Source organism: Sus scrofa, chromosome 4, assembly GCF_054392235.1.
Source record: "Sus scrofa isolate SSC_HxYL_T2T_F1_AM1 chromosome 4, Sscrofa_HxYL_maternal_Yorkshire_Landrace_v2.0, whole genome shotgun sequence".
NCBI classification, from domain to species: Eukaryota; Metazoa; Chordata; class Mammalia; order Artiodactyla; family Suidae; genus Sus; species Sus scrofa.
This window is the reverse complement of record NC_139386.1, coordinates 114259417-114282859: the sequence shown is the minus strand read 5'-3', so window position 1 is coordinate 114282859 and position 23443 is coordinate 114259417. Positions and strand designations below refer to the sequence as shown.

At 46.7% G+C, this 23443-nt stretch overlaps 1 protein-coding gene across 2 annotated transcripts; it reads left to right on the top strand.

Annotated features, from left to right (window-relative positions):
- Positions 1-263: 263 nt before the first annotated feature.
- Positions 264-17703, top strand: CHI3L2 (chitinase 3 like 2). 2 transcript variants are annotated; one of them, XM_003481491.5, is made up of 11 exons: positions 264-408; positions 2681-2710; positions 3223-3424; positions 3719-3775; positions 8969-9119; positions 9648-9772; positions 10476-10605; positions 12065-12247; positions 15055-15171; positions 16374-16513; positions 17081-17703. In XM_003481491.5, the coding sequence occupies exons 1-11, from the start codon at positions 339-341 to the stop codon at positions 17082-17084; spliced, it is 1209 nt and encodes a 402-aa protein (XP_003481539.2). In that variant the 5' UTR covers positions 264-338; the 3' UTR covers positions 17085-17703. The 2 variants fall into 2 exon arrangements, with proteins under 2 accessions (XP_003481539.2, XP_084879811.1); XM_085023685.1 differs by lacking the exon at positions 17081-17703 and having other exon boundaries at positions 286-408; positions 16374-16517.
- Positions 17704-23443: the final 5740 nt, after the last annotated feature.

The window sequence follows — 23443 nt, the reverse complement described above, 5'->3', positions numbered from 1 at the left end:
AAAAGAAGACAGATCCTGAGTGATGGGGAAGGGGCATTTGGCAGCCAGAAAGTGCTAAGAGGAGGCAAATGAAAGAAGTACCATCTCCTTCCCTTCTCAGGGACCAAATTCCTTCTGGGTGACACTGGTAGAGCAGGATCTCTCAGTGGTTGTCTCCCTTGCAGCTTTTTTTTTTTTTTTTTTTTTTTGGTTGTTGGCATTGCTCAAACCTGGGTCCTATTGCCAGGAAGTTTCGCAAGGCAGATTTGCCAGGGGAAGTCCCTGGCATTTCCTGTAGTTCTTGCTTCCTTCCCAAAAGACAGGCTATCAAAATCTCCAGGGCATAAAAGGCCCAGAGGATGTGTGTCCTAGAAAAGCTGGCCAGGGGTATGGGAGCAATCACCATGGACCAGAAGTCTCTCTGGGCAGGTGAGTGCCCGGGTGATAATGTAGCAGGAACTTAATGAGGAGAGAAGGGTCAAGGGACTTGTGGAAGAAGGGGCCATCTTTTACTCCTGGGACTCCAGTCTCTGTTCAACTCCATATCAAAACCTGTCAAGCTAAGGCAACTGCCCTAAGGGACCATCTGATCTTTCCTAAATGGGCAAGGGGGCAGCAGTGGTCAGAGCCCTTTGGACCATCAGGGGTGTTTCCAGACTGCTTCTGCACAAAGGCCCCTCTTGTCCAGATTGGTGATGGAGTCACAGGTTTCACGGTTTATGCTTTCTTTACATTTTATTTTATTTATTTTATTTTATTTTATTTTATTTTATTTGTCTTTTTAGGACCGCACTCACAGCATATGGAGATTCCCAGGCCAGGGGTCCAATTGGAGCTGTGGCTGCCAGCCTATACCAGAGCCACAGCAATGCGGGATCCGAGCCGCGTCTGCAACCTGCACCACAGCTCATGGCAACGTCGGATCGTTAACCCACTGAGTGAGGCCAGGGATCGAACCCGAAACCTCATGGTTCCTGGTCGGATTCATTAACCACTAAGCCACAACGGGAACTCCTTTCTTTACATTTTAAAACTTGGGGAAGACCCACATTTCTCATCTGTGGCATGGTTTGTTGGGCATAAACGTTTTCTAAAATTCTCCTTTCAGCTCAAAAGTTCTTATCCCAAACTCTGGCTTTCTTGGTAGCTGGGAATTTGGGTGAAGATGGACATGAGACTAAATAAACAGGGCTACGGATGAAGAAGGGAAGTGTCTTTGGAGGAAAAGGATCCTTTTCATTGTGTCCTTACCTCTTTCATCTTGTCTATGCTCTTGAGCCATGATGGCCCACTTGGTAATGGCAAGAGCATTCTGAGGTCCTTGTTGAAGGGCTCAGGCCTGGGTCTCCAGGGAGGAACCCACGGGGAGTCAGCACTTTGAAGAAGGGCCGGAGGCTGACCTGACAGTAGATGTGGCAACCAGAATCCTCCTACCTGAGTAGTGGGTGTGTGGCGGTCCCGCTCCCTCCCTGCTCTGCTTAAAAGTGGTGTGAATCAGCAGGAGACAAACCCAGAGCCCAGCTTCTCAAGACAGCTCTGTGGAGATGGCACCAGCTTCAGCAGCTGTCATCCAAAGTTTCACTTCATTTTTAACTGCTCTCTTCTCTGTTTTCAGACCCCCGAAATATCCTAATATAGCGAAGTCTGGGCAATGCCCTCAGGATGTGGCTCACAGTTGAGGAGTCTTGCCTTTTGAGTGAGGTTTTCAGGACCAGGCTGGTCCTGCCCTTTCCTTCCCTTTAGGGGGGTAAATTAATTTTTATTTTATTTTATTAAAAAAATTTTTTTTTCATTTTAGGGCCACACCTATGGCATATGGAAATTCCCAGGCTAGGGGTCAAATTGGAACTGCAGCTGCCAGCCTCAGCCTCAGCCACAGCCATGCCAGATCCGAGCCACATCAGTGACCTACACTGCAGCTTGAAGCAATGATAGATCCTTAACCCTCTGAGCCAGGCCAGGATTGAACCTGCATCCTCATGGATAGTAGTCGGGTTCTTAACCCACTGAGCCACAATGGGAACTCCCCGGGGGGGTGTAAATTAAGATGAGAATGGCCTCACCAGTCCTCCCAGGGAAGGTGTCCTATGGAGAGGAGACTGCGCATGACCTCAAACTTGAACACTTAGAGCACTTCTAGAGCCAGCTCACACTCCCTGATACACTTGCCTTGTTTGAAGTGTTAGTTGTCTGTACACAGGGTGACTATGCATCTCAATTCACCCAGGACCGTTCCGGTCCAAGCTGGTGCCCCAGGGAAATGATTACCAATGTGCCTCTTCACTCTCCACAGTGTCCCACTGGACAATAAACTCAATGGTCACCTTAATTATATTAGACTCCAGATTGGACTGAGATCCCCTTGAGGGCGGGGGTGACATGGACTCTATTTTAGTTTTCCCCAGTATCCAGGACAAGGCTGAGCACAGAGCAGATGGTTCAATAAATTTTTATTGAATAAATGAATGAGCGAAGGAATTTGCAGTTTAGAAAATGTTTCTGTGGAGACTCCTCAAGGTATCCAAGGGCTGGGGACCTCAAGGCCCTGCAGAGAGACCTCAGTGGCTGTGGCTGGAGCGCCCGGAGGAAGTGCAGCAGCTGTGTCTTGCATGTAGGCACCTCTGCCCACTCATTGCCAACAGTCTAAGACCCAAGAACCAGGTTTGGCTCAACTGATTTCCTTCCCACCCACCTCTTACAGGTTTAGTGGTCTTGCTGCTGCTTCAGGAAGGTAAGTCAATGAGTCACTACATCCTGTGTCCCCTGGGCTGTGTCCTTTCTGATGATTCTGTCTCTGCTTCATTCTTTTTCTCTTGGTTACTCTCTTAGGTTCTGACACTAACATACTGATGACTCCAAGTTTTAGTTCCATGTGTCTCTTTGTGCATCTGTGACTCTGATTCTATCTTTTGAGCCTCTTCCTCTGTCTCTCTCACCCACCTCAATGTTGTGGGCATCATCTCTCTGTGTACCCACTTATACCTCTGCGTCATGCATCCATCCGTACACATCAAACCTCAGTGCGCTGTGGATGTTTTCCATATTGACAATATCTCTCCATGTATCTCTTAACTGGGGTCCGGATGCTCCAGAGCCAGCACCGAGGGTCCAGGCTGAATGACCCTCAGAGGCTCAGGCTGAAGGAGCAAAGGAGGCAATGGCATTTGGGGGAGAAACTTGTGGCAATCTGGGCTCGGAGGCCACCGCACTAGGTTCCCATTGGTTCTCTTCTCTCTACTCCAGGATCTGCCTACAAACTGGTTTGCTACTTTACCAGCTGGTCACAGGACAGGCAGGAACCGGGGAAGTTCACTCTTGAGAGCGCTGACCCGTTCCTATGTTCTCACCTCATCTACTCATTCGCCAGCATCAGTGACAACAAGGTCGTCATCAAGGACAAGAATGATGCGATGCTTTACCAGACCATCAAGAGTCTGAAAACCAAGTCAGTAGCATGGGAGTGGGGAGCACACAGGCCCTAAGACAAGAGAAGACAGCCCTAAACTGGGCCTAAGACCCTCTAACCCCATTCATTCATTCATTCATTTGCTTGTTCAATGCACTTGGTTATAAACCTGACCCCCCCCCCCCGCCCCCAAAGCCCCCAGCACCTCATCCTTCGCTGAACTTAGCTGCTAAGCAGCTGGGGCCCATTTATCCATATTCTAACCCTAACTCTTTAGGCAAAAATTTCCCTAGCAGCCAGTAAAGAAATAATCAGCTGCTTCTTCTACTCCAGGAACCCCAAACTGAAAATTCTCTTGTCCATTGGAGGATATCTCTTTGGTTCCAAAGGGTAAGACCATAATCTAATTTTTTCTTCATTTTCCCATGTAATTTCTCCTCCTCTCGAAAAGAGACACGGAATTGAGTTTTAGAAAAGTCCTCCCGTGTCTCAGATGGTACAAGTGATCTGAATTTTTTCACACATTGAGGCACCGCTCTGTTTTCTGGCGTCTTGGAAGGAACTCTGTAGGAGCTTAAGGCCTGGGAGAAACTGAGTTGGGAGCTGTGTTCAGTAACCTCTCAGTTATTTACATGAAGGTTTTTCACCTTATGGATTATGAGAAGGTGGTTTTAGCTGGAAAATGCAGAGGGGGGTTTTTGTTTGTTTTTTGTTTTATAAAAGAGTTTAAGGGTTTTGAGGGTTTGACTTTTTACCATGAGGGTGGATTGGGTAGGTGATTTCCACTTAAACTTCAGGGTTTTTTTGTTTTGTTTTGTTTTTTGGTTTTTTTTTTTTTTTGCTTTTCAGGGCTGCACTGAGGCATGTGGAAGCTCCCCGGCTAGGGATCAAATCGGAGCTGGAGCTGCCAGCCTACACCACAGCCATAGCAACAAGGGATCCAAGCCACGTCTTTGACATACACCACAGCTCATGGCAACGCTAGTTCCTTAACCCACTGAGCAAGGCTGGGGATGGAACCTGCATCTTCATGGATACTATCTGGGCTCTTAACTCGCTGAGCCACCATGAGAACTCCTAAAATTCAGTTCTTGACCAGCAGCTGTCATTGGACCATTTCCTGGGTCAAGGTTGTACAGCCAGATGCAGGGCAGCATAGGAGGCAATTGGGTCTATTTTGCTTAAAAACTAAGTAGCTATGGAGTTCCTGTCGTGGCGCAGTGGTTAACGAATCCGACTAGGAACCATGAGGTTGAGGGTTCGGTCCCTGCCCTTGCTCAGAGGAGTAACGATCCGGCGTTGCCGTGAGCTGTGCTGTAGGTTGCAGACGTGGCTCGGATCCTGCGTTGCTGTGGCTCTGGCGTAGGCCGGAGGCTACAGCTCCAATTCGACCCTTAGCCTGGGAACCTCCATATGCTGTGGGAGCGGCCCAAAGAAATAGCAAAAAGACCAAAAAAAACCCACAAAAAACCAAGTAGCTATTAGCATGAGACATACATTATAAATTATAATTCACAGGAAAATGATATGCTATTTATATCGAGCTGAATAAATACAAATGTGTTAGGAAGAAAGGCACCTTTTTGAAATCTTCAAATACGGTTAATCTAATTTTGAACTTCCTCCGCTTTGATTTTTTTTTAAAGTGCTATCATTTTTAAAAGTCCAAAGATCTTAATCTCAGCAGCAGAGGCTTTCAGCTTTCACAGGAAGTTTGATAAGACATCTTCCTCATGCAGCTGGTCAGTACTCTTCACAGCCTGAGCAAGTAGAGGAAAGAGAGAGCATTAGAAGACCTCTGTAGGTGAGAGACCTAGGAAAAGTTAACACATCACCATGAGCTCAGTTTACCCACCTGTAAAATGTATATCACATCTATTTCATAAGTTGGTTGCAAGGATTTTGAATGAGGTTATTTATGTCACATGACCAACTTAGTAATCAATAGTAAATGTCCATTTTCTCCTACCTTTTTCTTCTTCTTTCTTTGGTCTTTTTTTTTTTTTTTTTTTTTTTTTTTAGAGCCACATTTGAGGCTTATGGAGGTTCCCAGGCTAAGGGTTGAATCGGAGCTGTAGCCACCAGCCTACATCAGAGCTACAGCAACAGGGAATCCGAGCCTCGTCTGTGACCTACACCACAGCTCACAGCAACGCTGGATCCTTAACCCACCGAGGGAGGCCAGGGATTGAACCCGCAACCTCATGGATGCTAGTTGGGTTCGCTAACCACTGAGCCACGACAGGAACTCATTTCTTCTTCTTTTATCTCAAATAGTTTCAGCTACAAAATAAGAGGGTTGACCTAATTAACTTCTCAGGTCTCTACCAGTTTGAAAATTATAGAGTACTTCACAACGCAATTTCTACACACAGAAAGAAAAAAAATCAACCTAATATTTTTTTATTTTTTATTTTTTTTAGGGCCGCACCTGCAGCATATGGAAGTTCCCAGGCTAGGGGTCAAATCAGATCTGCAGCTGGTGGTCTATACTACAGCCATAGCAACACAGGATGTCTGTGAGCTACGGCAATGCCCAATCCTTAACCCACTGAGAGAGGCCAAGGATTGAACCCACATCTTCATGGATACCAGTCGGGTTCATAACCTGTTGAGCCACAATAGGAACTCCCTAACTTATTTGGTTCTGTGTTAACCTCATAATGAACTCCTTTCAGTTATTAATGGGGTCTATGGCAACTATCCTGGGAGGCAGCTATGCCCACCACTACACCACCAATGCTACTATAACAACTATCCTGATTCCTAAATTCTCTTTCATTCCTAATACTTGCTTATTTTTGATTGAATTAAAAATATCTTCATTCATTCATTCTTACATGCACTCATTCATTCATTCAATAAATAATTTACTGAGAGCTTATTGTATTTCAGTTTAGTGGTTAAAAGTAGGGCTTGGCCGGAGTTCCTGTCGTGGCACAGTGGTTAATGAATCCGACTGGGAACCATGAGGTTGCGGGTTCGATCCCTGGCCTTGCTCAGTGGGTTAAGGATCTGGCATTGCCATGGGCTATGGTGTAGGTCGCAGACGGGGCTCGGATCCCGCGTTGCTGTGGCTCTGGCGTAGGCCGGTGGCTACAGCTCCAGCTGGACCCCTAGCCTGGAAACCTCCATGTGCCACGAGAGCGGTCCAAGAAATGGTAAAAAGACAAAAAAAAAAAAAAAAAAAAAAAGTAGGGCTTGGGAGACAGACACATTTGGTTTGGGTTTCTTTTTAGCTATATGCAAATTATATGCAAGTTGCATGACTTTGGGCAAATTTCGTCAACAATTCTATGCCTCATTTTTTTTAAAAAAAGCTATACAATGAGGAAAATAGCAGCATCAACTCTCAGGCTGATGTTGTGAAGGCAGGCAATGTAAGCAAACTTTTTATGTGGTGCTGATGTGCAATAAGGGTTCTAATAATTACTGTTAAATATTAATGTTGTTCTTATTATTAGGTAAATGCTGAGCCTTGTGCCAGGTGTTATGCAGAATACTTAAAAATGTGTAACATGCGGACTTGCTTTAAGGAACAAATTAGTAAATTTCTATGAAATGGTTGCCTTTCCTAAAATTGGGGGCTTCTTCCCAGAGCACCAGATGCAACTGCTCTCTAAAGTGGGTGTTCCTTGCTGTTTTTTCCAGTCATTGTAAGCACTTTTGAAACACAGGAGAAAAGTTACAAGCCTCTTTCTACCACAGTTTTTGGACAAGGGACAGTTTTGTTTTGTTTTTCCTCCACTGTGCTGCTGAGAGGTATGCAGGAACCAAAACCTCAGTTTAACATGGAAACAAAATGAATTCCAGACTCTAAATTTGCCTGGGGTGGGAGGTGTTGTTGTGAGAGGTGGGAAGTGATACAAGTCAAATGATATGTTATCTGGAATATACCAATATCTTATCTGCAGCTTTGGATTTTAAACGCTATTTGTGCTTCCGTGTGGGCAGCTAAGCATCGGCTTCCTTGCTCAAGAAGTCTGGTTCAGGAGTTCCCATCATGGCTCAGTGGAAACAAATCCGACTAGGAACCGTGAGGTTGCGGGTTCAATCCCTGGCCTCGCTCAGAGGGTTAAGGATCCCGCATCGCCGTGAGTTGTGGTGTAGGCCAGCAGCAACAGCTCTGATTAGACCACTAGCCTGGGAACTACCATATGCCCCGGGTGTGGCCCTAAAAAGACAAAAGACAAAAAGAAAAAGAAAAAAAAAAAAGAATTCTTGCTCAGATGAAAGCCCTTGAGGGGCAGCTGCTTTCCAGGCCCTCCTGTCTTTTCATCAGAAGCCCTGGGGCTGGGGAGATCTGGGCTGCTTATTTGTAATTGGATTGCTTGTTTGGGGAGCTTGAAGTCCTTATGAAGTCCAGCTCTGCTTTTATGAAGCTTTCCCAAAGGTGATCACGTTGAGATACCTGAGGCAAGATCACTTCCTTCAATCCCATCTTAGAGATGTCCAGACAGGAAGCCAGAGAGCTGCTTAGTAACAAAGAGGTCAAATAGAAAAGACTCTGACCTGGGACTCGAACTCAGATCTCCTGACCCTAAGCTCACCATGCTGCAAACCGCTTTTTCAAGGGTATAAGATGTTAAAGAAAATCAGAGCTGAACAGTAGTGAAAGAGGTAAACATAGATGTTATTCAGGAAGTATTATAATGGGGGAAAGAGATCTCGGTACTGTACTGAGCTCGATTTCTGGACGCAGCTCAGGCAAGTGGGGATTTATAGCCAAGGGGCAGGTGGGGGGTGGGAGTCAGTGGATGGGAAATTAGTAAGAAGACACATTAGGGCTAGAGGGATTCTTGCTAAACTGACCCAGCGGAACTCTTGCTGAAGACAGGGCCAGGGTGATCAGATCTCACTGGGGGAATGGTAGGGGGTGAGAAATTTGATCAGATATCGAGGATGATCTGATATCAAGGATGGAGGAATCTCATTAAACGGATTTGGAATTCTTGCTAAAACTGGACTCTGCAACGACAGTCGAGAAACGCAAGGTCAAGACCTAGTTGGGAAGAGGATTCAGAAGAGCCTGACTAAAGTTTAGTCAAGGAGAGGAGCTCCCATCGTGGCTTAGTAGATTAAGAGCCCGACATAGTCTCCATGAGGATGTGGGTTCAATCCCTGGTCTTGCTCGTTGGTTTAAGGATCTGGCTTTACCACAAGCTGCGGTGTAGGTTACAGATGCAGCTTGGATCCTGCATTGCTGTGGCTGTGGTGTAGGCCAGCAGCTGCAGCTCCAGTTCAGTTCCTATCCTGGGAACTTCCATACGCCACAGGTGCGGCCCTAAAAAGACAAAAAAAAAAAAAAAGGTTTGGTCAAGGAGAGTCTTTGTTGGAAGGCTGCAGGCAGATCTGCAGAGAGCTCAGTCTTCCTCTGCCTGACCTGAGAATGTTCTGGTCCAACAATCTTTTCTCTCCCCGTCCCTTTCTCTCCTCATCTGCTCCAAAGGGGGCAGGGGTTGGGAGAGACAAAAGGTGCGAAAATATTGGGGGAGGGAAGACAGTTTCAAGAATTTGGTGAAAAATACCTTGTGCTATGGAAATTACTTTTTTTTAAGAAACACCTGTATTGCTTGTACCCAGGTTCCATCCCATGGTGGATTCTTCTAAATCACGCTTGGAATTTATCAATTCGGTAATCCCGTTTCTGAGGAACCATAACTTTGATGGGCTGGATATAAGCTGGATCTACCCAGATGTGAAAGACAACTCTCTTTTCATTGTGCTGATTCATGTAAGACAAACTCTGCAGTGCCCTCGGTACCTTAACCAGCAGAACCCATGGCCTCACTGGGAGAGAAAAAGGAAGAGACTGGCTCTACTTGAAAGACAGCTTCTTCCTTCCAGAAGCCTCCACTGATGGAGGAAAAGTCTTGGTCCCAGTTTAGGGCAAGGACAGCATCAAAGAACAGAGCATCCTTCTACAATAAACAAGACTAAAACAATGCAACACCCATGTAAAAGAGTAGAGGGTCACTGAATCTCCAGAGGTAGACTCATAGAGGTTCTGTCAGTTAGATCAGAAAACCTATAAGGAGGAAACCCAGATATGGTTTTTCCTGGGTACCGTGAGATTGGTGGTCCTCTTGCCTCATGCAATTTCCTGAACACGAGGCAGGAAGCATCCCCATGTGAGAATGGGGAGAAAGGGGTTGATCATACCATCTACTGCAGTTCTAGAAACTTCATGTCAGGCAAGAACCTTAACACTACTCTGGGAGGAACTGACCTCTTGTGGGATTTTTTGTTCTGTTTTTCGTAGGAGTTAGCAGAAGCCTTTCAGCAGGACTCTGTAAAATCCAGCAAAGAAAGGCTTCTCTTGACTGCAGGAGTTTCCGCAGGAAGACAGATAATTGATAACAGCTATCAGATCAAGAAATTGGCAAAGTGAGTGCATTGGACCGTCCCCTTCATCTCTCTGCCTCCTGCCTGGTCCATGCAAGTGATGTGTGTCGGGATGTCTGAGTAATGAAGGGAGGAGAGAGCAAGGAGGTCACTGTCCTAACCACATCATCCAGCCAGGAACTTCTTCACGGCTAATTTCCATCCTCCTAACAGCATCCAGTGCCCTAAACAGACGTGTACAGTTGATCCTTGAACAAAGTGGGAGTTAATCCAAGTGTAATTTATTATTTTTTAAATTTAATTTTATTTTGGGGGGGCCACATCTGCACCATATGGAAATTCCCAGGCTAGGGATTGAATCAGAGCTACAGCTGCTAGTCTATACCACAGCCATAGCCAGGCCAGATCCGAGCCTTGCCTGCAACCTACACTGCAGCTCACAGCAATGCTAGATGCTTAACCCACTGAGTAGGGCCAGAGATCCACCTGAGTTCTCATGGATACTAGTTGGGTTCGTTACCACCGAGCCACACTGGGAACTCTTGAGTATAATTTATAGTCAGCCTTGGTTCCTCTGAGTTTGTGGATTCGACGAACCTTGAGCCATGTAGTACTACAGTATTTACGGTTGAAATATACATTTAGCAAGTGGCTGTGCAGTTTAAACCCTCATGTTCAAGGGTCAACTGTAATTGTTTCTACTTCTGCTCATCACAGAATCTTTTCCTTTGCTTTGGCCATCTAGAGAACTGGATTTCATCAACCTCCTGTCTTTTGACTTCCATGGGTCTTGGGAAAAGCCCCTCGTCACTGGCCACAACAGCCCTCTGAGAAAGGGGCAGCTAGACAGAGGAACAACCTCCTACTACAATGTGGTGAGTCATACAGAGGAGGTGTGGTGGGACACGGGCTGTGGGGTGACGCTGAGGAGACTGCAGCTTCTCCACAGTCACTTCTGTCTTGAACTAAGAAAGGACTCAAGTATCCCTGGAAGCTGGTGAGAACAGAGAAAATCTTTGACCAGGCACTGGTAAAACATCACCTGGAAAATGTCAGAGGACCTCGTAGTTGAAGTGCTTTAGGCTTTGTCTATGGCCCAGGGTGTCAGCCACCGTGGGCCTCTCTGGATTCTGCATCCCTGATAGATTTCCTGGTGCCCACAGAGCACTTGGTACTCTCCTGTGTCCATCCATATTCCCTATTTATTTAGTTTGCTTTTTAGGACCACACCTGCAGCATATGGAAGTTTCCAGGCTAGGGGTTGAATCGGAGCTACAGCTACTGGCCTACACCACAGCCACATCAACACGGGATCCCCAACCCAACGAGCAAGGCCAGGGATCAAACTCTCATCCTCATGGATCCTTGTTGGGTTCGTTAACGGCTGAGCCACGAGGGGAACTCCCCATATTCCTTATTTAATTTGATCTTCAAAACAATCCTGTGCGCTTGGCTGGTCAGGAAGCATTACTTTCACTTCCCAGATGATAAAATGGAAGCCTGGCAAGTTCAATGGCTATTCAAGGTCATGCTGAGGTGAGGGTCCTGAAGAGTAGTAGAAGATGGAAAATCCAAGGGGAAAATGTCATTAAAAAAATTTTGTTGTGGTGGTGGTACATATATATGAACTTGTATAAATGTACAAAAACATGTAAATATGAAGACAGTTACAATTACAAAATTGATCAGTCCAAAGATGGGTATTCTGATTTCTAGTCTGGGTTTTTTCCCCTAGGACTCTGAGTAATCAAGTCTCATCAGCCTCCTTCCTCTCTCTTGACTTTCTTTGAGGACGAGATGACATATCCTCATCTTCCCTAACCCCCTGTTTTGTTCTGGAGGGCAGTAAGGCCCAAACTAGCCTCTTACCTCCCAACCCGGCCTCTCGAATCCGATGTCTTTGATCACCAAGGCCATCAATGGCTCTGATGTCATTGATGTCGAGGCCTCGCAGACTAGGGTGTGATGGTCACGTTCCCTCCACCTTCATTAGTAACACAATTGTGTAGACAAACTCCATAGGCGATTGACTCAAAGGGGAAAGAAAGATGGAGATGAACTCAATTTCCTATTTTCTAGGTCATTTACCTGACTTCTTTTATGATCCACTGTTCATTTCTCTTTCATAATCAGAAAAGGCTGAATTGGTCTCTTAGTACCAAAGAGCATTAAGTACATTAGGATAAGGACTCTGGTTCTGGTGGTACCCTCCAGTCACTAGTGCAGACAAGAAGTCAAGGCGTCACCTCTGTGAAGTCTGGGATGGAGGCTCAGAAAGACTTGACACCTTTCCTTCCCCTACACACTGGCCCTCAGTCTACCTTCTCTTTCTAGGAATATGCTGTGGGATACTGGCTAAATAAGGGGATGCCTGCAGAGAAGGTGGTCATGGGCATCCCAACATATGGACGTTCCTTTACCCTGGCCTCTGCAGAAACTGCCGTGGGGGCCCCTGCCTCTGGTCCGGGAGCTGCTGGCCCCATCACTGAGTCTTCAGGCTTCCTGGCTTATTATGAGGTACTTGGAACTTCCCTATGCCTTTGGCTTCCCTGATGTCTGGACAGGGCTTCCAGCTTCAGTCTGGCTGTAATAGAGTAACACATCCTGAGTGCTGGGAAGGGAAGTACAACAGTCCTCCTGGAACTTAGAAGAGGAGCTCCTCATTCAGTCTTGGGAGGGGATCAGGGAATGCTTCCTGGAGGAAGCAACATTAGCTAAAGTCAGAGAGGAGCTGGAGTTAGTGAGGAATGGGGGTGGGGAGAGCAAGTATGGGGATTGGAAAAGGGAGACTGTAACTAAGTTGACGGCAACACCATTTTTACTAAGTTGGGAAACACAGGAGAAGGGGTGAAGTGGCCATTAGTTCCAATCATGAGACTAATTTTGGACATTCTGAGTTTGAGGAACAAGTGGGACATCCGAATGCCCGTGGGCCATATGGAGTGGTTAGGAGTTCCCGTCATGGCGCAGTGGTTAACAAATCTGACTAGGAACCATGAGGTTACGGGTTCGATCCCTGGCCTCGCTCAGTGGGTTAAGGATCCGGCGTTGCTGTGAGCTGTGATGTAGGTCGCAGATGCAGCTCAGATCTGGCATCTACAGCTCCGATTAGACTACTAGCCTGGGAACCTCCCTCCATATGCCGCGGGAGCAGCCCTAGAAAAGGCAAAAAGACAAAAAAAAAAAAAAAAAGAGTGAGTGGTTATATATATGCGTTTGTCACAGGAGGCCAGTAGATTCTAAAATAATCAGCATAAAGATGGTATTTGAAACCAAAGCATGTGTGAGAAGTGACAAAACCCAGGGACCTCCCGCACCCAAGAGATGGGCAGAGGAAGAGAAGCCCATTAAAGAAACTGGCAAGACTAGTGAGGAGGTAGGAGGAATCTACACTGAAGACCTTAGAGAACTGGCTGTTTGAAGAAGAAAGGAGTGGTAGTTTTCTTTCAGTGCAGTGGGTTAAGGATCTGGCATTTTCACTGCATCAGCTTGGGTCACTTCTATGGTGAGAATTCAATTCTTGACCCAAGAACTTCCATGTGACGTGGGTGTGGCAAAAAAATAGAAGAAGAAGGAGGAGGAGGAGGAGAAGACAAAGAAGAGGAGGAGAAGGGGGAGGAAGAAGGGGAAGAAGAGGGAGGGGAAGGGGAATAGGGGGAGGAGGAGGAGAAGGAAAAAAGTCATGGGCAAGTGCGTCAGATTCTGTCTAGAAGTCAGATAGACCTAATACCTCAGTGGTATCAAACGAAGCTTCATCTGATCAGACCATCATTTCTTTCTGCCCCTAAATCTGGAAAAAAATTTTTTTAAATACAGGAAACATTAAGAATTAAACAATAATTCAACCAAGAAAAAATACTGGGACCCTCCCATGTTGCAAACACTGTGGGAGTTAGAAATAAGTAATTCTTTATCCTTGACTCGGAGGGTTTACTGTCCAGGTGGGAAGAACGTAGAATACAAATATAACTAGTTAAACAAGAGTTTAAAAACAAGATGACCATAATAGTACAATCACTTAAGTAAGTATTGCAGAACAAGAAGTGATTAAGCGGCCAATGAGTGGTCAATGTGGAGGGCCATGAATTCAGAGATGGGTGATTGGGGAAGGCTCCATAGAAGAGAAGAGACAGGTATTGGGCTTTAAAGGATGGGTAGGAGTTTGACCAGGTAAATAAAGACTAATATTCTCCATCTTGGTTTCCCCTTGGCATCCTGGTCTGGCCTCTCATCACTGGTATGGGCAGGCCATGAACCCATATGGAGGGACGTGGCATCCAATGAGATACTCAATGAGTGTAATGTTCAATTTTTCCTCTCACTCTCACAGGGGAATGATTGAGGCACCCTCAGTTCAGTTGGCAAGGGGAAAGGGGCACGTGTCACCATGAGAATCCTCATTGAAACTCAGAGTGCCTGACATTGAAGGGAGGGAGAGGAGATGACCTAGGTTCCTCTAGGATGAAAGCAACACACTTAATAGAAGGGATAAGAGAAGTCATTGCTCGAGTCTGCTGGTAGGATTTTAGTAAAACCACAGGCTACGCACTCCCCTATTTCATGGAAAATTTAATTTGACTGTTGAGTTTATCACCCTAGATCATTATAACTTTGACAAATTGATTTTATTTGCTTAAATATTCAACTTTCCATTTTTCACCCTCATTGAGGCAATCATGCGTGTAAATAATCCCCAAAGAGTGAGCAATCCAAAATGAGTTTTCTATGTGACCCTAAAATGCATTTTTTTCACTGAGGATTTATCTTTTAAAGTAGCTTTTAGTTATGCTAACAGAAAGGGAAAATAGCTAGAGATACAAGTGGGGATCCCAGGATAGGCACGTTGGCAACGGGAAGGGAGAGTAGTGGGATTGAGGCGAGTGCAAAATGGGAGTGATGGAGATGGTCATTAGAACACTATTTATTTGTAAAACACTTTACTGTTTCAAAGGTTTTTTTTCCCTAATATTTGATTCTAACAACTCTATTGTAAAGTAGGCATACCAGAGACATAATTGTTTCCATTTTGCAAATGAAGAAGTGGGAAGATTTACCGGTCAGAGCTGAGGTCTGATGTGGAGCTCAAGTACTCTCTGACCTCTCACTCTTTATGGCTCCTCCCAGGGAGACCTTAGCACCAACAGTTTCCAAGGCTTCACCCTGGACCATCCATTCTGCACATTGTATCTGGTCATTTCTCTCATTGATCCCTGCAGTAAAGATTCTGATATTGTCCCCAAGACCCGTGGCTTACCTGCCCTTTCTATCTCTAAACTTCAAGAAGAGCCCATTACTGACCTTCCTGTTCCTTCTTCCCCTGCCAGATCTGCCAGTTTCTGCAAGGCGCCAAGATCGTGAGGCTCCAGGATCAGCAGGTTCCCTACGCAGTCAAGGGGAACCAGTGGGTGGGCTACGATGATGTGGAGAGTGTGGAGTCCAAGGTAGGTAGGCAAGACGTCCTGAGACAGCAGCACACTCATTTGGATGGGCAGTGGGGTGTATGGTCAAATGTCTCAGACTCTGTGTGGAAGATGAGAAGCCTCTGGAGCTCCATTCTAGGATGGGATCCAGTGGTCCATTGTGGCCCAAGTCTAGCAGTGACTGTAAGCCACACCTATGATCAGCTATCTAAGGTCCATATAGGAGAAATGGAAAGGATGCAAGAAAGAATTAAGAATAAGAGGAGGAGTTCTCTTGTGGATCAGCAGGTTCAGGATCCCCTGTTGTCACTGCAGTATCTCAGGTTGCCATGGTATAAGTTCGATGCCGGGTCCAGGAATTTTAACATGCCACGGCTGCAGCCAAAAAAATAAAAAATAAAAATAAAGGGAGAATCAAGGAATGGAAAGAAGGTAGGAGTGAGGATAAGGGAGAGGGAAAAAAGGAGACATTGGTGTCAATATAGAGTAGTTAGCCAACTTGCCCATCATCTCAGGACAAACCCTTCAGTCTTCTCATGGGTTACCTCTCAAAAGGCTCCAGATTTCTGAGCCTACTGGTTCTTTGGCCTTGCTAAGACATTTGTTTGCCTTCCAGGCTTACAGCAGGACAAAGGCATCAGTGTCATTCACACTCCAGTGATAACTGGAACCTTGCTGGTGGTTTCCTAGTTTCTATTTTATTATTATTGTTATTATTATTTTGCTTTTTAGGGCTGCACCTGAGGCATATGGAAGTTCCCAGGCTAGAGGTCGAATCAGAGCTGCAGCTGCCAGCCTACGCCACAGCCACAGCAATGGTGGGATCTGAGCTTCATCTGCAACCTATACCACAGCTCAAAGCAACACTGATCCCCAACCCACTGAGTGAAGCCAGGGATAGAATCTGCATCTTCATGGATTCTAGTAGGATTTGTTTCTGCTGCACCACAAAGAGGTTTCCCAGTTTCTACTCCTCATCCTGGAGCCTCTAATGTTTCAGAGCCTCAGAGAACACTGGACCTGGGATGTGGTTAATAGTGGGTGGCCCTCTCTTCATCTTATAATCCACCCTGAGCTCCCTTCCCTTCAGGGAGTTCCTGACTCCATAAGCACTAAGTCTACCACTGCATTCTAAGCTCAAACCCTCATCTGAAGCTGACTTGGGTCATGGGCCTTTAAGGGCCTCTTCTAACTTTTGCATGCCTTTTTTGTGCCTCCTGCAGGTTCAGTTCCTAAAGAGTCTAAACCTGGCAGGGGCCATGATTTGGTCTATTGATATGGATGACTTCACTGGCAAATCCTGCAGCCAGGGCCCCTACCCCCTTGTTCAAGCCATCAAGAGAAGCCTTGGCTCCCTTGGAAGGTAACAGAGCCTGAGACAGCCTGGGAGTGGGCGGAGAGCTGGGCAGAGCAGGACATAGGAGTCTGGAGGAGACCATCTTCACATATTTGGATTGATCCAGTCTCATGTTCCTTTGGGCCTTTTGCCTTGTTTTCTTATTGATTAGGTTGGTTCTGTCCTTTTGGTAGGCTTCCCATACAATAACTGTAATAACTTGGCTACCACTTATAGAGCACAACCTGAGCTAAGGATTTTTCTTTTCGCGTAGAGCAGAGATAAACATTTCCTCCACCACAATTCTTCATTACAAAATCATCAGCCTGTTTTAATTTTCTCAATCAAAAAAAAAAATCTGGCTTTATACCTTCAACTCACTGATGAGAAATGCAGTCTCATCAATTACCGTTTTTGCTCCTGTTCTTTCCCACCCACTGTTGATCTTACTTTAATAAAGACATTCAGGAGGTCTCAGGGGTCATTAGGGATGACCAAGCTCATCTATTGCCTTAATGGCAGGTGGTTTGGCTGCTGCTTCATCCCTGGACCCCAGGTTCCCTAGGCGAATCATATGTATATCCTCTCGTAAAGGTGAGAGCCATTGCTGCCCAACCAGCCATGCTGACATCTGTTGCAGTGGAGGAGCAGGAGACTGGGAGTCACTGCCAATAGACAACTGGAGAAGACTGGCCGTGTTGTCCTGGAGAAGGGCTCGGACAGTGTGCAACCTCCTAGACTAAGCTGTATTTTTATTATTACAGTTGATTTACAATGGTCTGTCCGTTTCTGCTGTACAGCAAAGGGACCCAGCCGCACATACATATACACTCTTTTTCTCGTATTATCTTCAATCCTGCTCCATCACAAGTGATTGGATATAGTTTTCTGTGCTCTACAGTAGGATCCTATTGCTTATCCATTCTAAATGTCATAGTTTGCATCTACTATCCCCAAACTCCCAGGCCATCCCACTCCCTCCCCTCTTTGAGCCCATATTGACTATCAGGCTAAAGGAGGAAGGGGGTCAACACACTTGAAAAACAGGGCAACCGCAAATCAAAACCAAATAATACATTCACAAAAACTAAAAAGAAAGGAACACAAGCTTAAAATGAAAGGAAATCATCCAACCAAAAAAAGAAAGGAACAAAGGAGAAACATAGAACCAACTGGAGAACAACGTTTAAAATGGCAATAAAAACGTATTTATTGGAGTTCCCGTCGTGGCTCAGTGGTTAATGAATCTGACTAGGAACCATGAGGTTATGGGTTCGATCCCTGGCCTCACTCAGTGGGTTAAGGATCTGGCATTGCTGTGAGCTGTGGTATAGGTTGCAGACGCGGCTGGGATCCCGCATTGCTGTGTCTGTGGTGTAGGCCGGCGGCTGCAGCTCTAATTAGACCCCTAGCCTGGGAACCTCCATATGCCACAGGAGTGGCCCTAGAAATGGCAAAAAGACACACACACACACACACACACACAACGTGTTTATCAGTAATTACCTTAAATGTCAATGGACTGAATGCTCCAATCAAAAGACATAGAGTAGCAGACTGGATTGAAAAAAAACCAAGAGCCTACAATCTGCTGCCTACGAGACTCACCTTAGGGCAAAGAATACATACACATTGAAAGTGAGAGGATGGAAAAAGATACTTCAAGCAAATAGAAAAGACAGGAAAGTGGAGTTGCAATCCTCATATCAGATGAAATAGTCTTTTGTTTCCAGGCTTAACTTATAGCTGAGCAGGCAAGGTGACCTTGCTGTCTGCTCCTCTGCCAGAGTTGTTGGGTGGGATTCTTGGAGGTTAGGAGAGCCCCTCCAGATGCCTCTCCTCCAGGCTTCCCCTTGACTTTCAGACCTCAAACTGGGCCTGGCTTTGTTCTCCTGCATCTGCTGACTTGTTCTGAGGCACAACTTAAAAAGTGTTTTGTTCCAGCCATTGTGGCCTCATTTATGCAATATCTGACCTTGTGGTATGAGGCTGTCCTGTCCCACCATTTGTGGGGCCCAGGGCTAGGGTACACATGGAGGCCTGCATATCATAAGTCTAAATATTTAAAAAGAGCCAAGTGCTAAAATGTGATTTATACTCGTATCTTAACAAATATGACTTCGCAACGGCCTAAAAGACCAGGTTTGAATTTAGAATTCCCAGACTTCTCGGAACTCAGCACAAGAACGCAGCAGCTTGTGGCATGGTTCCCAGCCTGCGGGCCACCCCCTCCGCTTCCCATCTTGGGCTCTGTCTCACCAAGCAGGGTCCTCGTGTACAGAGTTGTAGACACTTCAATTTTCCCATCCAAGCTTCGTCTACACCCCACCCCAACACACACACACACATACTCTGGCAAGTGTGTTCACACCAGATTTGGGGGCCACACTCAGGATGATAGAACCAGGGGAAAAGCCTGTGCAGGCCCTGAAAATGGGCACAGGCTGTTTGGGCTCTTTGGGCAGGAATCCTAGGTGTCTGGATTAGGGTTTAGAAGAGCAGGGATGTGGGATTTAGGTGGACGCCCTTAGCCCTGTAGTCTGGTGCAGCTGGTGGAGGTGCAGCTGGTGAGGGGTGCAGCTGGAGGAGGACCAGAGCAGAGCCATCAAAAGCAGGGGATGGCAGGGAGTTTCCGTCGTGACTCAGCAGTTAACGAATTTGACTAGTATCCATGAAGATGTAGGCTCAATCCCTGGCCTCACTCAGTGGGTTAAGGATTTAGCATTGCCATGAGCTGTGGTGCAGGTTGCAGACGAGGCTCGGATCTGGTGTTGCTATGGCTGTGGCTGTGGCTGGCAGCTGCAGCTCCAATTCAACCCCTAGCCAGGGAATCTCCATATGCTGTGGGTGCAGCCCTAAAATGCAAAAAAAAAAAAAAAAAAGCAGGGGATGGCAAACTGTGGCCAATGGATCAAACCTGGCCCACCGCTTGTTTTTGTAAAAAAAAATATTGTGGGAACCCAGAGGTGCCCAATTTGTTTATATACTGACTAGGGCTGCTCTCTCTCTGCTATGTCAGGGTTGAAAATTTGCAACAGATTCAGTGTGGCCTACAAAACCTAAAATATTACTATCAGTCCCTTATGAGAAAGTCTGCAATTTTTTCCTCTAAGGCATGGTTGCCCAAAGCAGAGACCAAGGCTGCCTTGAGTCTAAAGCTGTTTCTGGATTCAGACACCCTAATTTCAGGATACATTGGATTTTCTCCCATTCTGTCACTTCTCTTCTTATCTTTTCCTTCTAGAAAAAATGAACAACGCTTTTTTTTTTTTTTTTTTGCCTTTAGGGCTGCACCTGCAGTACATGGAGGTTCCCAGGCTAGGGGTCGAATCAGAGCTACAGCCACCGGCCTACACCACAGCCACAGCAATGCAGAATTCAAGCCAAATCTGTGGCCTACACCACTGCTCACGGCAACGCCGGATCCTTAACCCACTGAGTGAGGCCAGGGATGGAACCTGCACCCTATGGTTCCTAGTTGGATTCGTTCCCGCTGCACCACGACAGAAACACCTGAACAACACTTTCATGTGCATATTTAATCTTCGTGGCTTATGATGGAGGCGTAGAAGATGAGGTTTATAAATTCTTACAGATGAGCTGACTGGGGCTCAGAGAATGTCAGGTGATATGTCTAAGCGGTGGCAGCACCAGCATTTCTGCAGAGGGGGCGCTTAGAGATAGCTACCTGGTCCACAGGAGAGTGACAGTGGGACTACTAGGGGATTTATTTCAAAATTGCTTTGACTATTCTTTCATGACTGAGAAAATAGCAGACACACATGTGAAAGAACTGGGGGGGCCAGCACCACTGGACCCTAGGGGAACTTAATCCCCAAGGCCCTTAAGTGCTGCCCCAGACCTCGGATCTTCTTACTATAAGGCAGACACTTTTTGAGGCACCTTTGCAGTTTTCTCCCTCTGGGTCAGTCCTTTCTGCCTCTGGCTGCTGTGTTCTCGAGAAGCAGAAAAGAGGAACAATTAAGAGCACAGTCAGGCGCTCCCATCGTGGCTCAGTGGTTAACGAATCCGACTAGGAACCATGAGGTTGCGGGTTCGATCCCTGGCCTTGCTCAGCGGGTTAAGGATCCGGCATTGCCGTGAGCTGTGGTGTAAGTTGCAGACGCGGCTCGGATCCCGAGTTGCTGTGGCTCTGGCGTAGGTCAGTGGCTACAGCTCCGATTAGACCCCTAGCCTGGGAACCTCCATATGCCGCGGGAGCGGCCCAAGAAATGGCAAAAAGACAAAAGAAAAAAAAAAAAAAGAGCACAGTTAGGAGTCAGAGCGCCTGCGTTTACATCCTGGCTTTCTCACTAACATCCTGGCTGTGTGACTTTGGCGAAGTTATAGACCTTCTCTGTGCCCCCGTTTTCTCTGTAAGATGGGGATATGAGATACCTCTGCCAGAGATGAGGGGAGAGTAAGGTAATATTTGCAAAGCATTTAGGCCAGCGCATGACACATCAAAAACATTATTTGTGTTTGTTGTTACTTTGTCATGGACAGCTGCCCAACACTTTAACCTTGGCCTTGCATGGAGCCTGAGAGGCCATCAGAGGTCTGTCTCTTGGGTTCCAAGCCCTGAACTCTATGGAGTCCTCACTTGTATCTGCTGTGAGGAGAGAATTATTCGCTTTGCAAACATCCAGGAGAAGATTAAGGAGGTTAGGGCTGAGATTGGAGGTTTCGCTGTGACTGGAGGGGAGCACCTGTCAGCCTCCCCCGACCTCAGCCCCTCTGCATGGGGTGGTGTGGGGGAGAGGCAGGAGAGCAGGAGAAGCCAGGGCCCTGCTGGGATCTCAGCTCTGCTTCTTCTCCGTGTGACTGGGGGCAGGTCACTTACGATTCCTTAAGCTTCAGTTTCTTCAATCCGTAAAAGAAGTGACAAGAAAAGCACCCGCCTCAGAGGGTTGTTTGGAGGATGAAATAAATCAATCACCTGGCGTGTTGTGTGTGCAGAACCAGCATTAGCTGTTATTATTTTCAAGACCAGTTGAGTTAGTTGATGCTTCAAGGTCCAGTTCAGTTAGTTGAGGCCTCAAGCTCTCGGCAGTCAAAGACTAGAGGCCGACTGAGTCAAATAGTCGTGGGAAGGGCCATCGGCCCGGCATGCTTGTGTTGGAGCCTGTGGGACCTGTTCCTGTGTTCTCCGTGAACCCAGACTGCCCTCAGATGGGTCTGGATTAGAAGGGCCCAAGGGTCCGATCAGCCTCTTTCAGGAGACCTTGAACCTGAGACCTGGTAGATCTCTGAGCAGGAGGTATTGTCACACTGCCTCTGGCCATGTGCCAAGAGGGCACCAGCAGAGTCACTCGCCCCAGTTGGGAATTTAATCAGCCTGGGTAGGTGCTCTGGAGCTGGTGTCTGTGCCACAGGTGTAACCCCACCTTTGCGCCTCTCATTGTCTTCTGCGGCTGAGGGACCCCAAGACGTGGTCTGGACCCCAGTGACGGGACTCCACGGGGCCTCCCCTTCTGTACGGGCAGTTAGACTGGAAGTGGAGGGGAGTCAGGTCCTAAAATATTGTGATTCTCAATATCTGAATGCGTTCAGTCAATAGAATTTACTCTGGGTTTCAAATGAGCGTGTTAGTGGTTGGAGATAATAAAAAATTTGGATGGAGAAAACAAAACAAACAAACAGAAAACCCAAACAAAATATAACAAACCCAAAAAACCATGGTGATTGTCAGAGCCTCGATCCATGGGCCTTTTTTGCAGCTGTCTTTTCTCTGATTCTTAGCTCCCTGGGGCCTTGTCCCAGCCGGTACTGCTTCTCCCTTCTGAGTCAAAGCCTAAGAAGAAAGGTCTGCCCCCCCCCCCATGAATTTCCTCCATCCTCTGTAAACAAGGCAACCTTCAGTTAACCAGAAGCAACCTTGAAAAGTGATGCTTTCTCACTCCAAACTTGGTGAAACCTTACAAACTAGCCACTACCCGACATCTATTGCTACAACAGAGAAAAGGAGTTGGAGGCTGAGCAGGGCGAACCTACCATGGTCTGGCCAGAGATAAATCCTGGTCAAATGACAGCCTGACTTCCCCTGTCCATCCTCCACCCCTAGAGTCTAGATGGTCTCTTGACATGTGGCGCCTACTCTGATCTGTAATGACTTTGACCCCAAGGCCAGCCTCATGCTTGTGCCAGATATGCCATTTTTCTAAATGTACCTTTAGTCAATAACCTTTGAAAGCTGTTCCTACTGAGTCTCCATTGTGTCTTGGGGTTGATTCCCGAAGAAGGAAAACACAGATAAGATTCAGAGGGTAAAGGGGAACCATGTGCCTCCTGCCCTCCTTTAATCCCGAGCTCCCATCTTGCCTGCTGAAGAGAGCCAGGTACACGGTGGGAGGGCCTGAGCTACTCCCTATAAAAAGCTGTGAAGTGCCTGTGCAGGCCTGGAACCTGCCTTTCGGACTCCCCATCAGAATGGGCAGATTGCTGACTCTTGCTGGTAAGTCTGTCCCAGGCAGTCCGGATGTATCTGCTTTTTCTCCTCCATTGACTCTGCTTCCACGCTTACTCTCTGTGTTTGAAGTCTTCCTGCCTTGTCCCCCTTCTCTCTTGCAGCCTCCTTGGGTTCATAACATAGCGGGGAAGGGAGGGAGGGAGGGAGGGATGGAGGCAGGAGAGAGATAGGGAGGGAGATTGGAAGGAAGAGCCCACTGAGCAGCCAAGGGCGTCAGATGAGAAAGCGAATGGATAGCACTGGTGAAGGAAGACATGGCCATTTCCCCATGTAGGATGACAGCCATCCTTGTTTGAACATTCTGTGATGCTTCCTCGCTGCCAGACGCAGAGAAGGAGCTCAGTGACTAAACCTGACCGAGGATTAATTAGCTAACAGGAACAATTAGCAGAAAAAATAGATGAGGCAGAGGTTTTTCCAGAATGTATACTCTGGGGACCACTGTGACGGGTCTAGGGAGGGAGGCATTAAAGATTGTAAAGAGCTAA